Source organism: Bombina bombina, chromosome 3 (genome assembly GCF_027579735.1).
Source record: "Bombina bombina isolate aBomBom1 chromosome 3, aBomBom1.pri, whole genome shotgun sequence".
In the NCBI taxonomy this organism is placed as follows: domain Eukaryota; kingdom Metazoa; phylum Chordata; class Amphibia; order Anura; family Bombinatoridae; genus Bombina; species Bombina bombina.
Genome location: NC_069501.1, coordinates 1,079,739,637 through 1,079,757,353, shown reverse-complemented (window position 1 = coordinate 1,079,757,353; position 17,717 = coordinate 1,079,739,637). Strand labels below are relative to the sequence as shown.

At 36.6% G+C, this 17,717-nt stretch overlaps 1 protein-coding gene across 1 annotated transcript in view; it reads left to right on the top strand.

The window, feature by feature from the left end:
- Window positions 1–8,655, top strand: part of SPRYD7 (SPRY domain containing 7) — a 107,227-nt gene extending 98,572 nt beyond the window's left edge. The window contains exon 5 of the mRNA XM_053708373.1: window positions 1,574–8,655. Within this exon, the coding sequence (XP_053564348.1) occupies window positions 1,574–1,671 (98 nt within the window). The 3' untranslated portion in view covers window positions 1,672–8,655. The remainder of the gene's footprint in view (window positions 1–1,573) is intronic.
- Window positions 8,656–17,717: the final 9,062 nt, after the last annotated feature.

Sequence of the window (17,717 nt, the reverse complement as noted above, 5' to 3'; positions counted from 1 at the left end):
CATATACCATGGCTGCCGAGTGCTGAAGTGCACAGCACACACAATGCTCCCATCATCTGTTGCATCACCCACTACAGAGTTTCATACTGCCTCTGGAAACAACATCAGCACAACAACTGTGCGTTGTGAGCTTCATGAAATGGGTTTCCATGGCCTTACAGCTGTACACAAGCATCACATTAACATGTGCAAAGCCAAGCATCTGAGTGATGTAAAGTGCACTGCCACTGGACTCTGGCGCAGTGAAAACATGTTCTCTGGAGTGATGAATCATGCTTCACCATCTAGCAGTCTGATGGAAGAATCTGGGTATGACAGATGCCAGGAGGATGCTACCTAGCGGAATGCATTGTGCCTTTTGTAAACTTTAGACAAGGAGGGATAATGGTCTGGGGCTGTTTTTTTCAGGGGTTGGGCCTCTTGATTCCAGTGAAGGGTCCGCTTAATGCTACAGGATCCAAAGACATTTTAGACAGTCGCAACAGTTTGGGAAGGCCCTTTCCTGTTCCAGCTATGACTATGCCCCTGTGCACAAAGCGAGGTCCATGAAGATATGGTTTGGTGTGGAGGAATTTGAGTCACCATACAGAGTCCTGGCTGCAACCCCATTGAACACCTGTGGGATGAATTGGAACGCAGATTGCAATCTAGACCTAGTCATAAGTACCTGACCCCACAAATGCTCTTTTAACTAAATGGGCACAAATTCCTACAGATACATCATAAAATCTTGTGAAAGGCCTTCGCAGAAGATTTGCCACAACAATTTTACAATATACTGTCCCTTTAAGCGTGTTAGCCATCCATACACTCATTCAATGATCCGTCTTATGCATGTTGCTGAAAAAGCCTGCAGTTCCCATTAAATAATGTAGATAAAGTAACAGCTTGCAGTGTGGCTATGCATTCAGCATGAAGCATGATTCATACATGTGTGTAGCCATCTTCCTCACATAAATCGCCTCAGGCAGAAGGTTGCACTGTGCACAGTTACTTGAAGAGGAGGCACAAGGCATAACAATTTCAGCAGCTCAGGAGTAATAAATCCAAGCGCGGCCACTGGCTGCGAATAGACAAACCTCAAATAATGCGCCACCTCAGTCCTCGGCTCAAACAAGGGCTCCATGCAAACTTTCTTCCAAAGTGGCTACAAAAAAAGTGACCGTGACATCAGAGTAGCCACAATGAACATTTCTTCTTTTGAAATCTCTTACTTTACAGCATTTTGTTACACCTGCCTAAAACTGTATGTCTACTTTATCTACAGCTATAAATTGTCTCATCACATGCCATTAGAAGTATAACATTTTTATGGCTTCTAAATTATGGTCCTGTTTCCTGAAATTTTGAACAGATTTGTTGAGCTGTATTCTACATATGTCCCGATAATTGTTTAATTACTAAAGTAATTGTATGGCTGGCTAGTGTGCCTTTCAAATTTGTTGATGCTTAGTTTGTTTTTCTTTGGTATTTGGTCTCAGCTTTCAGCAAGGCACTGCAAAATGAAAAATTATACAGTCTGTTTTGATTTTTATGTCCACCTAACTATATCTCTCTATTCTCATTGCTTTAGTTGATGACAGTGCAATTTTGGATTGTCAGTTCAGTGAGTTTTATCATACGCCTCCAGCCGGATTTGAGAAAATCTTATTTGAGCAACAAATCTTTTGAAGATTGGACCTCTGCAACATTCCCAAAGCGATTATATATATATTTTTTGTTTGTTTGTTTTCCTAATCTACAAATTGCTGCACGATACCTACTGAAAATGTGCTTTGTATTTTAAACCCTCCTGGCTTGGGCCTACATCACTTTCAATATGTTAAATATGTGTGTAAAGTTTTTATTATCAGGTGTCCGCCTTGGAGAATATCTTCAGATGGTGTATGTTGATTATTTTTGATGTGTAGTTTGCTGTCAGATGGCCTTGTATCTTTATATTGAAATATAATGTATTGGGTGACTAACAAACATTCAGTATTAAATTATAATTTGTTGTTGTTTTTCCAAGTCCAATTTAATTTCCTACCCTTTCAACCAGAATTAACATGTTGGTTTTACACAAATTCATGCACCCGTGATCCTAACTCTGTTTAGGTATGTGCTGTATTTCAGATCGTTGGTTCTGTTTTAAAGTTAAACACTACTGGTCTCTGATAGCTTAAACCCCAGAGTGCCTTTTAAAAAGCTTTACTCATTTCCTGTTTAAACAATGTGAGGGTAGATAACTGCCCTACTGTTGAGTATTAGAAACCATAATGTGCCTGGATGGATTTTTTGCGAACTATGTACTGAAATGCAGACCTACAACAACACTAATGCAGGAAACATAACCTTCAAACTAAATTATTAAAATGTATAAATAGAAAACAACTCCACTGATAGATTAATAGTACCCGCTGTAAGTCTCGATTTCTGTCATTTTATTATAATCTTATTTTCTCCAAAAGGCCACATTTTATGCTCAAAACCGATTTCCTTTTTAAAATGTTTATATATCATAAAACCAATTTCCAGTGTACTTTCATTATTTATTGTACCCAATTTTATTGTAAATAAAGTCTGAAAATGGTTTTTCCCTTCAGAACTTTGACCCTGCAACATTCTATGCAATGATTTGCATAAGTGCAATATGGTTTTTTTTATCTATATCTTTCCATAATTATTTACATCAATGTTTTCCAACTCGTCCTCAGGACCCAATAATAAGTCAGATGTTCAGTATTAGCTTGGTTGAGAACAGGTTCAATATCGCTTGTGCTTAACTCAAGATATCCTGAAAACCTGGCATGTTAGTGGTTTGTTTGGACTGGGGTTGGGGAAACCTCAATCTACCACATACGGTTTAAGATTAAAAACACTGAAGAGTTTGTGTTTCTCTGGATTGCAAAACTATGCAAATTTTACTAACAAAATGACTGTTTTGAATATTTTTAAAACATTTGCTTTGTATGCAGCTCTTTTGCAATGCAGTAATTAAAGGGATTTAAATCGGTAAATACATGCTAGATCTAATGATTTATTCAAAGCAAAGAATAACCTTAGAATAAATTATATGTAGATTGTTTAAATATTGAATATATATGTGTAAAGATTTAGGTTCTATACAGTACTTTAGTTTGTAAAAGGTAGTGTGCTCCACCATGTTTAAAAGTAAGTTTCCCCAGGACTTTTTTTTAGTGGGTGCCCCACCCGGGTAAAATTTTAGACAATGTCGAGCTAAAATTCACTAATATTAAATGTTACATTTTTATTGCACAAATTATAATTAAATACATTTTATGTTAAATGTATGCAATCAATTTGTGCTTTGCATAGCAGAACATTTATATAATAAAAAAAATACACTGCCCCCATTTGACTACTTCATAATGCCACCTGGCTGGCAACATTTTCTGTACAGAACACTGTTTCTTTTATTTATCTCTCCTGCTGTGGACAATTAGAAACAGATCTAAAACAGGCAATTAAAGAAACTGTGCAACCAAGGCGGTGTGGAAACCCTGTTAATTGCTTTAAAATCCCTTTGTTCCACACAGCCATATTTGTATAGTCTATTTTATTACCTGATTTATCTGTCCCTAATTGTTCTCAGCAAGAGAAAGAGCTAAAGGGGAAAACATTGATGAAAGTTATATATAGTGTATATATCAAAATATTTTCCTTTTTAATGAGATATATATATATATATATATATATTCTCATCTAAGAACATTAGCAAAACCATATAACCTTACATTTAAAGGGACAGTCAAGTTGTTTAAAAAGATAGATAATCCCTTCATTACCAATTCCCACGTATTGCATAACCAACACGGTTATATTCATATACTTTTTAACCTCTGTTTAACTTGTATCTAAGCATCTTCTGACAGCCCCCGGATCACATGACATTTTATTTATTATCTATTGACTTTCATTTTAGCCAATTAGTGCAGTGTCTGCCACAAGCTACATGCCTGATAACAATGTTATCTATATAGCTGTCCTGAACTAGCTCTCCCCTGTTGTGAAAAGCAAATAAAAAAAGCATGGGATAAGAGGCGGCCTTCAAGGGCTTAGAAATTATCATATGATCCTTCCTAGGTTTAGCTTTAAACAAAGAATACCAAGAGAACAAAGCAAAATTGGTGATAAAAGTGAATTGGAAAGTTGTTTAAAATTGCATGCCCTTTTTAAAACATGAAAGTTTAGGGGGGTTTTGGACTTAACTGTAACTTTAAGGATGTTTTCCTGTTTGTTTGTTTTCCATAGTTCATCAGCAGAATTTGAGTGTGCGACTGTTTAACTTGGCTTGTGTTTTGTTTTGTTTTTTGTGAGCTTAACTTTATATTTGCAAGGGAACTGTAATATACTAATGCCCCGATTCTAAAAAATAAAATAAAAATTCTGGTAAAAAACCAGTGTTCCCTCTAAGGCCAGTTTTGTGAGTGACCTAGCAGTGAAACAGAGCAATTGGCAAACACTACACAGTACAGACTGCAAGGTGTGGTTACCTTATTAACTGTTTCACTGCTGGGCCAATCACAAAACTGGCATCAGAGGAAACATTGGTCAAGACGTGCTTTTCCACTCCAACACTCGCAGGGGCAGCCCTCATCATGGAATTCTATTAAAAAAAAATAAAGGGGCTGTCCCTGTGAGTGGCAAGATTTCTCCCATACAAATAAGAGCTCTCTGCTATGTAAACGTTTTCAATGGAGGGCAGAGTGGGAAACCCAGCATGTTTGTAAACTTATTACACTTAAAGGGACAGGCGACACCAGAATTTTTGTTCTTTTAAAAGAAAGACGATCCCTTTTATTATCCATTCCCCAGTTTTGCATAACCAACACCGTTTTAGAAATACACTTTTTACCTCTGTGATTATCTTGTATCTAAGCCTCTGCAAACTGCCCCCTTATTTCAGGTCTTTTGACAGACTTGCATTTTAGCCAATCAGTGCTCACTCCAGGGTAACTTCACGTGCATGAGCTCAATGTTATCTATATGAAACACATGAACTAATGCCCTCTAGTGGTCAAAAAGCAGTAGTAGTCTTTAAGGTCTAAGAAATTAGCATATAAACCTCCTAGGTTTAGCTTTCAACTAAGAATACCAAGAGAACAAAGCAAAATTGGTGATAAAAGTAAATTGGAAAGTTGTTTAAAATTTCATGCCCTATTTAAATCATGACAGTTTTTTTTTCGACTTAAAGGGACCCTCAGGTTAAATTAAATTTTCATGATTTAGATACAGCATGTAATTTTAAACAACTTCACAATTTACTTCCATTAAAAAAATGTGCACAGTATTTTATATTTACAATTTGAGTCACAAGATCCTACTGAGCATCTGCAAGAATTCAGACTATACATATATGCATTTGTGATTGGCTGATTGCTATGACATGGTACAAGGGGAGTGGAAATATACATAACTTTGAAATTTGTTATAAAAAAAATCTACCACTCATTTGAAGTTGACTAAGTGCTATTGCATTGTCTTGTTATCTTGCATTTGTTGATTATGCAAATCTAATGTGTTGACTGGTCCTTTAACTGTCCTATTACTACAAATAAAATTACTGTTTTTAGTACACTACCTTAAATTTGCTGTAATTTTCATATGCATAGGTTTTCCTTTCAGAATAATTTAGAGTTTTGGGTATTTTGATGAAAACTTGCCTCTTTAACTTGTGAGTAAATGTTTATAGAAATAGGCAGGGATTTAAGAGAACATTTCATGTACGCCCATATTCATCCCATTTTATGAAAATTACGCTTTGTATTTTGCACATCCAGTGTACTTAAAGGGACAGTCTACACCAGAATTTTTATTGTTTTAAAAGATAGATAATCCCTTTATTACCCATTCCCCAGTTTTGCATAACCAACACAGTTATAATAATATGCTTTTAACCTCTGTGATTATCTTGTATCTAAGACTCTGCAAACTGCCCCTTTTTTCAGTTATTTTGACAGACATGCAGTCTAGCCAATCAGTGCCTGCTCCCAGATAACTTCTCGTGCACGAGCACAGTGTTATCTATATGAAATATGTGAACTAACACCCTCTAATGGTGAAAAACTGTTAAAATGCAATCTGAAAGAGGTGGGCTTCAAGGTCTAAGAAATTGGCATATGAACCTCCTAGGTTAAGCTTTCAACTAAGAATACCAAGAGAACAAAGCAAGATTGGTGATAAAAGTAAATTGGAAAATTGTTTAAAATTACATGCTCTATCTGAATCATGAAAGTTTATTTTGGCCTAGACTGTCCCTTTAAATTGCAAGTTACACTGTGCATGGTTAATACAATTGTTTCTAGGCTTGTCACCTCAGCCATGTTTTCCTGGACACTAATGAGTTACACATATTCACTAGCACTATTCATATTCCTCCCTGCAGCATGTGTAACTTATAAGTGTTCTGAATTTAAAGGGACGGGTGGCAAACCTAATTGTTTCCTGTGTAAGTCACCTACAAGTTTTATGTTTTTTTTTAAATGTTTTTTGGTGAACAATGTCATTACAAATGTTGATGCACCTTAACAATACAATTTATTTTCTGAATATTTTTATGTAAATGATTCCCTTTTATAAGATTTTTTTTTTCCTCTAAATTACGAATTTTATGCATCTCTTACCACACGAAAATGCAGTATATGCCCATTTGCAAGACGCTCTGTTTTCAGGGTAAAAAGTTCCTTTATATAATTTCACCAGCGAAATAGGACTGGTGCGCATTCTTATAGCATCTCATCTGCCCAGAGATCTTTTTAGAATAGTGGCCCCTAAGCAACCTAAACCAGTTTTTCTTAACTCCAATCCGCATACCCCTAACAGACCTGATTTTCATTATATCTTAAAGGGACAGTATACACTCATTTTCATATAACTGCATGTAATAGACACTACTATGAAGAATAAGATGCACAGATACTGATATAAAAATCCAGTATAAAACTGTTTAAAAAGTTACTTAGAAGCTGTCAGTTTGGCTCTGTTGAAAAGGCAGCTGGAAAGCCCACTACAAGTGGCAAATAAGACACTCCCCCCTCCCCCTTCTTTTGCATATGGAAAGACACTTTACACAAACCGGAGCAAGCTGGAGAAGGTAGCTGACGGTATTCACATAAAACTTTGGGGTTTGGTTAGGAGTCTGAAAATCAAAGCAATGTTATTTAAAAATAAGCAAAATTATACATTTATTTAAAAAAAAAAAAAAAAACTTTATGGGCTATATAAATAGATCATTTACAAAACATTTATGCAAAGAAAAAATGAGTGTATAATGTCCCTTTAAGTAGAGCACAGTTGAAATAATCAGCTTATCAGTAACCATGGTTACTAACCTACTCTTACCTATCAGCTCACCTATACTGCAGCTCAGACATCAGGAAAATCTGGCCTGTTGGGGGGGGTCCCTAGGACTGGAATTGAGAAACACTAATCTTAAACAATAAGGCTGCTGTGAATACTGGAAACGGTTGTTTCTTGCACGTGTAATAAATATACCTTAAACACTAAATCAATTCTAGATAGAATGATGTATTCAAAGCAAAAATATGCAGATGTATTTTTAAAATATTACTTGTTTATATTGAAAAAAATAAATGTAAAGTGTTAGTCCGTAAAGCAGTGGGCGACTGCCATATTGTAGGTTTCCTTTTCTGCTGAGGTCAATTAGGGGAAAATGTATAAATCAGTTACTAGAGTGTACAACCAATGACTGAGCATGGTGTAGCAGAAGTCTGCACTTCCACTTTTAACATAAATTGGAAAGCCCACAATTCTCTGAATTAAATTACAGGAAAAGAGTACAAAATAACTTTGAGTATATCGCAAAATTGATTTCAATAAACAAAGTGAGTAGTAAAACAAAGTATTTAATGTCCCTTTAACGAGTAACAGTATAGTATTGGACACAGCCTCTTCTCATAAATGGACAATTTTATTAATATATTAAACATTGCACAATGGGGATTTTTTTCAGGTATATCAGTCGCCAAAATCCCTCTAATGCTGTAAATATTTTGTTTGTGGAATACAATAATATTTGTAATATGTAATAAAAAAAATAATTGAGGGTTCCCTACACTGTGGTACACTCACTGTGTGTTAGTGCCTCTATTATATGTCTGATTTTGAGCATGTGCTGCCTAGGTTAGATTTTGTAAAATAACTAATAATTGATACTTTTTGTAATTCATATATTCCTTATGTAAAGCAAGTCTGTCTACTGAGAAACACTCATGATGTTAAATATTTTTATGACATATTGCAATTTTACACTAAGGAGACACTTTGGAAAACCTGAAAATATAATGGTCTAGTAATCGTATATTTTTTTATATGCACACAATTTCTAAGGCACCAGCTGCTACTGAGCATGTGTTAGAGTGCAGAGTATATCAATTTTGTTATTGGCTGGTGGCTGTCACATGATACGTGGGAGGGAAAATGGAATTAATGTTGAAATTTGCCCGAAAAAATAAATCTGCTACTCATTTGAAAATCAAAGTAAGTGCTATTGCATTGTAGTTTTATTATATATTTGATTAGGCAATTGTACTATATTTACTGGTCCTTTTTAAAGGGAAATTAAAGTCAAAATTCATGATTCAGATATAAAATGCAATTTAAATAAAAATCCAATGTACTTCTGTTCTGAAATTTTATTATATATATTTTGTGTTTCGAGGAGTGTGTACTGTGTGCCAACAAAGCATGTAACTAGGTTATAGATATAGCCCTGAAGATGTGCACACTCCTTTAGTATTCTCTCATGAAAAGGTGTTTAACAGGATACAGAGAGAAAAGTAGATTTGATCATAGAAATAGATTATATGCCTCTTAAAAGTGTACACGGATTACAATAGCAATGCAGTGAAAGTTCATCATAACATAACTGCTGTTTTTATTCATTTTAAAACTAATACAGGTTAACGGGACATGAAAACCAAAATATTTATTTCATGATTCAGAGTGTACAAATTTAAGAGTTTTCATTTACTTCTATTTCAATTTCTGCTTTCTCTGTATCCTTTGTTGAACGAGCAGCAATGCTCTACTGGGAGCTAGTTGAAAGCCAATGACAAAAGGCAAATATATGCAGCCACCAATCAGCAGCTTGTGAGCCTAGCTAGGTATACTTTTTAACAAAGGATACGAGTACAAAACAAATTAGATACTAGCAATTAATTGGAAAGTTATTTAAAATTGTATGCACATATATATCTGAATAAAACAAAAAACATGTCTCTTTAACAAAGAAGAAGATGTCTAGAGCAATACATTTGCTTTGAGTTCCAGTAATTAGAATAAGGTGTCTAGCAAACCGTAATAAACTTGTGTTGTATTTTGTTACATTACATGCTTGGTAAAAAAATGCTGCCATTTGGAATTTTGTAATCTCAGATAAAAATATAATCAAATATCTCGACACAGCAAACATTTTATTGGCCTATCAGAATGGTGAAAAAATAGTTGTCTCCAGACATGAATGTTGTACATAGATATATTAGACTGCTATAGTTACTCACTAAACAGCTATTTTAATTCCCTTGTCACTTAAAATGAACACTAATTATATATTCATTGTCCAACGTGATTCAATTTTCTGTAATGCTAATTGTCACTCTCTGACTTGTGTTCCTAAATGAAATTTGTCTACAAACATATCTGGTGCTTTCTTTACTATTGTAACTCACATTTTCAAACTAAAATGTTAATAAAAAAGACACGGTATTAACCCCTTGTGCCAATCGGATGTAGATCTATGTCATGCGATACATAGCCAGTCGTACGCATAACGTGGATCTAAGTCCAACCTGCAGGAGGCTCCAGCAGTCTTGGTTATCAAGTGACACTGTAACGATCTCCATTTGTCCTGGGGCAACAGAAAATACTGTGGATGTGAAAGGGCCCTTCCTTTCACTACAGAATAATTAGCAGTTTGGGGGGAGGGAAGTGTCAGGTGGGAGGGTAATGTTTCAAAAACATTAAAGGGACAGTCTACACCAGAATTTTTATTGTTTTAAAAGATAGATAATCCCTTTATTACCCATTCCCCAGTTTTGCATAACCAACACAGTTATAATAATATACTTTTAACCTCTGTGATTATCTTGTATCTAAGCCTCTGCAAACTGCCCCTTTATTTCAGTTCATTTGACAGACTTGCAGTTTAGCCAATCAGTGCCTGCTCCCAGATAACTTAACGTGCATGAGCACAGTGTTATCTATATGAAATACGTGAACTAACACCCTCTAGTGGTGAAAAACTGTTAAAATGCGTTCTGAAAAGAGGTGGCCTTCAAGGTCTAAGAAATTAGCATATGATCCTCCTAGGTTAAGCTTTCAACTAAGAATACCAAGAGAACAAAGCAAAATTGGTGATAAAAGTAAATTAGAAAATTGTTTAAAGTGAAGGTCAAGTCTGGCGCATTGCTTAACATTTTTCAATAGCAGACTAAAATTAAGTATTATGTTCATTCATCAATTTCATTTTAAATATTGTTCTCATTACTATTTTTCAACTTTTATTTCACCTCCGTTTTCGTCTTATTACCCGCCCGCCATACTCCCTATATTGATTGACATTTCTGTTAGCCAATATATCGTCTAACCCCGTGGCATCCTGCCCCTTTTCTCTAGCATCACTACAAAGTTCTGCGCATGCGTTTAAAAAAAAACGCCATCGGCGTCCAGCTCGTTCACGAAACGCGCATGCGTTCTCCCTTCTCAGAATCAATTGAGCCATTGTATCAGTTACTACGCCCGATCGCAGCAGAGGCAAGCTTTATTCAAAAAGGGTAAGAATGATTAAGATGCTTGCAGCAGCTATTGCGGTCTAATATTTAAAAGTAACTACTGAGGGTACGGGTATGACACGCATGCGCATTTAGAAGATACTGTTGTGCACGAGCGTAGTCAGTTTGTAGGAACTACAGCGACGTCACAACAGATAAATAAGGAAGTGTTGTAGGGGCGGAGCAGATAGAATAACGGAGGTATTTTCTATATATATTTTGGTTGAAAAATAAGAGTTCTATACAAATATAAACTTAGCGACTGTAATATTTGGATAATAAGCTTTATAATGGTGTATTGCAATATGCAAAAATTGACCTTCACTTTAAAATTACATGCTCTATCTGAATCATGAAAGTTTATTTTGGCCTAGACTGTCCCTTTAAAAGGTCAGTATACACCAATTTTCATATAACTGTAATAGACACTAATATAAAGAAGAAAATGCACAGATACTGATATAAAAACACAGTGAAGGGGGCTAGGAAATCAGGATGAGGAGACACTCCCCCTTCTCTGCATATGGCCCATTAGACAAGCAGGAGCAATCTTGAATCTGTAGGCATCAGTATCCATCTAAAACTTTGGGGCTTGGTTAGGAATATAAAAATTAGCACAATGTTATTTAAAAATAAGCAAAACTATAAATTGTTAAAATAAAACACTCCCAGATGGGTTATATAAATGGATCATCTATCAAACATTTATGCAAAGAAAAATCTAATTTACAATGTACCTTGGAGTCTTGACTTGGTTGATATGTTATTCCATAGCACTGGTTTTCAAACCTGTCTTCGGGCCTCCCTAACAGGCCAGATTTTGAGGATACAATTGTGCTCATAAGTTTACATACCCTGGCAGAATTTATGATTTCTTGGCCATTTTTCAGAGAATATGAATAACAGCACAAAAACTTTTCTTTCACTCATGGTTAGTGTTTAGCTGAAGCCATTCTTTATCAATCATCTGTGTTTACTCTTTTTAAATCATAATGACAACAGAAACTACCCAAATGACCCTGATCAAAAGTTTACATACCCTGGTTATTTTGGCCTGATAACATGCGCACAAGTTGACACAAAGGGGTTTGAATGGCTATTAAAGGTAATCATCCTCAACTGTGATCTGTTTGCTTGTAATTAGTGTGTGTGTATAAAAAGTCAATGAGTTTCTGGACTCCTGACAGACCCTTGCATCTTTCATCCAGTGCTGCACTGACGTTTCTGGATTCTGAGTCATGGGGAAAGCAAAAGAATTGTCAAAGGACCTGCAGGAAAAGGTAGTTGAACTGGATAAAACAGGAAAGGGATATAAAAAGAGATCCAAGGAATTGAGAATGCCAATAAGCAGTGTTCAAACTCTAATCAAGAAGTGGAAAATTAGGGGTTCTGTTGAAACCAAACCACGGTCAGGTAGACCAACTGAAATTTCAGCCACAACTAAAATTGTTCGGGATGCAAAGAAAAACCCACAAATAACTAAAATACAGGACTCTCTGAAAACATGTGGTGTGGCTGTTTCAAGATGCACAATAAGGAGGCATTTGAAGATAGATAAGCTGCATGGTTGAGTCACCAGAAGAAAGCCATTACTACACAAATGCCACAAAGTACCCCGCTTACAATACGCCAAACAGCACAGAGACAAGCCTCAAACCTTCTGGCACAAAGTCATTTGGAGTGATGAGACCAAAATTGAGATTTTTGGCCACAACTATAAACACTACATTTGGAGAGGAGTCAACAAGGCCTATGATGAAAGGTACACCATTCCTACTGTGAAACATGGAAGTGGATCGCTGATGTTTTGGGGATGTGTGAGCTACAAAGCCACAGGAAATTTTGTCAGAATTGATGGCAAGATGAAAGCAGTATGTTATCAAAAAATACTGGAGGAAAATTTCCATTGCTACATGGGACATACTTGGACATTCCAACATTACAATGATCCTAAACACAAGGCCAAGTTGACCTGTCATTGGCTACAGCAGAATAAAGTGAATGTTCTGGAGTGACCATCTCAGTCTCCTGACCTCAATATCATTGAGCCACTCTGGAGAGATCTCAAACGTGCAGTTCATGCAAGACAGCCCAAGAATTTACAGGAACTGTTTGAGGCTTTTTGCCAGGAAGAATCAGCAGCTTTACCATCTGAGAAGATAAAGAGCCTCATCCACAAATACCACAAAATACTTCAAGCTGTCATTGATGTTAAAGAGGGCAAAACACGGTATTAAGAACTGGGGTATGTAAACTTTTGATCAGGGTCATTTGGGTAGTTTCTGTTGTCATTGTGATTTAAAAAGAGTAAACACAGTTGATTGATAATAAATGGCTTCAGCCAAACACTAACCATGAGTGAAAGAAAAGTTTTTGTGTTATCATTCATATTCTCTGAAATCATAAATTCTGCCAGGGTATGTAAACTTATGAGCACAACTGTATCTGCACTAGAGCACAGGTTAAATAATCAGCTGATTAGTAAACATGGTCATTTTACCAGCTCTCAACCAAGGTAAACCTGAAAAGCTGGACTGTTTGAGAGGCCTGAGGACAGGTTTGAAAACCAGTGTTCTACAGCAACACAACAGAAATGTCTTGTAATTACAAAGTGCTTACTTTTTCAGTATAGGTGGGGATACAGTAAGCAAAAGCAGCTATTTCAAATGACAAAAGAGGTAAAGCAGCATTTTAAAAATAATAATTTTTAATACACTCCAACAATTAAATGGGTAATTTGGAATGCATTAAAGGGGAGAAAAAATTTACAGTACACTGTCACTTTAAATATGTGAAGGAGATACATACAGTACTGTAATGAATAAAGTTAGATTCTGAGTTAGACACTGTAAAAAAATGTATTGTTACAGGGATACTAAACCCACATTTTTTTCTTTCATGATTCAGATAGAGCATGCAATTTTAAGAAACTTTCCAATTTACTCCTATTATCAATTTTTCTTTGTTCTCTTGCTATCTTTATTTAAAAAGCAGAAATGCAAATCTTAGGAGCCAGTCCATTTTAGGTTCAGCATCCTGGATAGCGCTTGCTTATTGGTAGCTACATTTAACAAACTAATAAGCAAGCATAACCTAGGTTCTGAACCAAAAATGGGCTGGCTCCTACGCTTTAAATTAATGCTTTTTAAATAAAGATAGCAAGAAAAAGAAGAAAAATTGATAATAGGAGTAATTAGTAAGTTTCTTAAAATTGCATGCTCTATCTGAATCATGAAAAAAAAATGGTTTAGTATCCATTTAAATCACAATAAAAATCATAAAATTGTTCTTCAAAAATCTTATTTTATAGAAATTCATATTGAGATTATGCAGGGGGGAAAGTATAATACACACGGTAGAAATTGAAATAAAACTATATTGCACATACAAAACATATTGTCAAATCTGTACAGGTCTGGCATGTCTTTACATATTCCCTCACTGACCTTGCTATTTTATCTCTGAAAGGTGCCAAATTGTGCAACACAATTACAGAACACATGCATAATTTTAAGATAAATACAAAAAGAATTGTAATATCTAAGTATTCAATATTCAAAATGTGCCCCTGCTAACCAGCACATTTCCCTTCCCAGCTAACTTGGTTACTTTCTAAGGGACAGCTTTTTTTTTTTCTTTTTCCAGCCTCTGCAGGTGTTTGCAGGGTTTTTCACATCACATCCAGCGAATTTTAAGTAATTGGACCCTAAGGCTTTGATTGATCAAGGGCATCGCTTGCCTTCGCCTCCCTACGACTGCAAGTTCTCAAAAGAGAACCTGCAGTCCGCATTTATCAATCAGTGGTCATCAAAGAATTTCAATCCCCCCTGTCTTGTCCGACAAGAAAAATAGCGCTTTTGTGCAATGCTGAATTCCGGCAGCGGAATTCAGCCTGCCAGAGGCGAGCTGCGGCAGACGGGGACGAATATGTAAACCTCTGTCCTCCATCTCTTGATAAATCGAGCCCTAAGTGTAAATATACTATCCATTTTGCAAAGTCTCTTCAGTTCTACTGCAAAAACAAAATCTATATATACAGTATTCAGTATTTATATTCTCTCACAGTTTCAGATATTTATGTATTGCTGACTTCTAATTCACTTATGCCCCACGTTTTGTGTATGACGTAAGTGTTGTTATTGTGATTCTGCGTTGAGGGCTGCCTCTAGATACGCTATCTGCGTGCTGTGGAGATCATAATAAAAAACGGACATTATACTAAAAAAAATAGTTTGGATTGATACTGAAACTATCAGGAAATGGATATTGCATTACTGTTCACTAACAATTTTATTAGGGGACAGGTGAATGTCTCCACAAGCATAAAAAAAATGATCTGCACAGAAAACACCATTAAACAATGTTTACCATATTTCAAAATACCCTGTTATAGAAATAACCAAGGAAAAGTAATTTTGATGTCCTTTTTAAAAGCCATACACAAAATACTTTATTAGATAAAACATCAATAAAAAGTGTGAGAACAGGGCACAGCATTGCACATTTTCAGCTTATACTTAAACAGTGACAAATTAAATGGTTTGACTTCAGAAACAAAAATGTATAGAAATGCACTAAACTGAAAATAAAAACACTCCTTGCTTGTTCAAAATTCAGTGGCACTCAGTGTACAGGGAAATATATCCTGTATTATATATCAATGCGATCCTGCCAAAGAGACCAGAGTGCAGTCCTAATATAGCATGGAATTCCGATTATCCTAGCTTTAGTGTAGCTATAATCTAGATTTTATTAAAGACAAAGAGACAAATATTTTGCTTAACTTTCAGTTTACTGCTCTGACAGCTTTTAAAAGTATACAGTGTTAACATTAGTAAACATAAAACAAATGAAAGAACATCGAAAACAAAAGGACCAATAAGGACAAAGCCATGTTTGTAGAAGATGATATCAGCCAATCCGCATGCTCATAATGTCCATAAACAGTCCAGAGTGCACCAATGGTTTAAAGCAATATAAGTTGTGGGGGGCGGAGCCAACTAACATGGAAGCCAGACGCACATTTCAGGAGCTCCCAACATAAGTCACAAATTTACAGGTTTTCTTAAGTATTTTATCTTCCTTTAATCTCAACCTGGACACTCTAGTGATAGGCATTCACTCTGCTGCTGAGGAGACAAACAGGTGAGCTGGATGGTACCAGAGAACCCTAGTTTTTAGCCTCGCCTGATACGCCACATATACAAAACTATGGACGCTCTCCTTTTTAGACAGCTGAAGGAGCTGCTTGATCTCCATCATGAAGCCCTCCTGCTCGCAGTGACGGAGGCTTTCAAACCTCTAACTACTCATGCTACTGTTTCAACTGTTGTGATTGCCTATGGGGAGAAGTACTTAGAGACTGCAAATGACCCGCGAAAGCCGCCATACTGCTCTGCAACTGCGGAACACGCTTCACTACCTTCTAGCATAGAGGACAAAGAGGAGCAGGGAGCTGCTGACGAAAGGGTCCCCAATATGAGGCAGTGTGGCTTACAATTGAGGGCGCTCAACTTGGGAGGCTTGCCGCTCACAACTTGCACTCCAATAATAACTCTAAGTGTACCCGGGAACGGATACAGCAGCAGAGAGGGCCTTTTCCCTCACACATGCTTGGAGCCACTCAATTGGCTAGTACCGCATGCAGTGGAGAAACGCTCAAGCCCACAAAGTCTTACCCTCCTCTCCGGATGTAGGGGACAGCGGAGCGGCTCCAAGCTTGGATGTTCCTGGCCTCTAAATAGATGTGCATTTCCACCCGCACAGTGTTTCCATTGCCGCTATCATCACCACTACGCGCAAACATGGGACCTGCAATGGGACCCTGGAGGACATATTTCCCAGATAACTTGAGGCTCCCACCACCTTACTTTGCCTCACATCTCCTATGAGGGGACTCTATTCATGTTGGAACTGGGTGCATCTGTGACTGACATTGCGGACTGCATGTATAAAGTATCTGGGGACAATATTTTCAGGGTGATTGTGGATGCTTATGACTAGCAGCGGTCTTATGGCCGATATTATCAACGATCCCAGGGTGTATTTGTTTTCCCAGCACGGCGGGGTCATTCTCTCATTGCGGGCCTTTTCAATGCATGGTCCTACTATACCTGGTTATTAACTTTAATGTTGTGCTTGCTCATATGACTCCCTAGTCTCAAATATAAATTAAGGCTGTGCATATCTTAAGAGGGGGAAATTTTAGAAGAGTGATTCTCGCATTGTATGCACTGTTGCTGTGGGCTCACATCTCTTTCGGATCCTGGCCTCAATTACTAATTGCGGCATTGACCAGTGTAGCTATAACCTAATGCCTACCTAATTCGTACAAGCAGCGACAGTCAGCCCCATAAGACAACTTAAGCAATATTAAAGTAATGGGCAGGTTTAAGACAACGCAGCTTAGAGGGATAGTGATTTGTCCACCACTACACTGTTATATTAATGTTTGTTCTGTTTGCTCTCCTAATGGAACTTTATAACAAGCCTCTAAATGTCTCACTATTCATATATTTAATATGCTGTTTTATGTCACCCTAAAAAATGTTTCTATCCAACTGCTGATCTCTTGTTTCCACTATATTCACCCCTTGAAGATAGTGCTGTTTAAGCTCAACATTAGTGCTCTCTGACCTAATACTGAACCAGGCTGTCCGCAGGTTGCACATTTATTTTGTACTCCCTAATTTAACAGAGACACATGCAATTGTTCTGATGCCCTTGATATGTACTCCCATTTATATACGTTTATACATGTTCTGCTCCCTATTGAGCATAGTTGTTTTTCCATAGTGTTGACTTGTTATGTGAAGGTGATAGTGTGGTTTATATTGTGCCGCTATATTTATATGTCTGTATTTCTCCCCCACTTGGAGCATTCATATGGAAGTTGCTTTTAGTCAATTTGCTCTACCTAGCTTC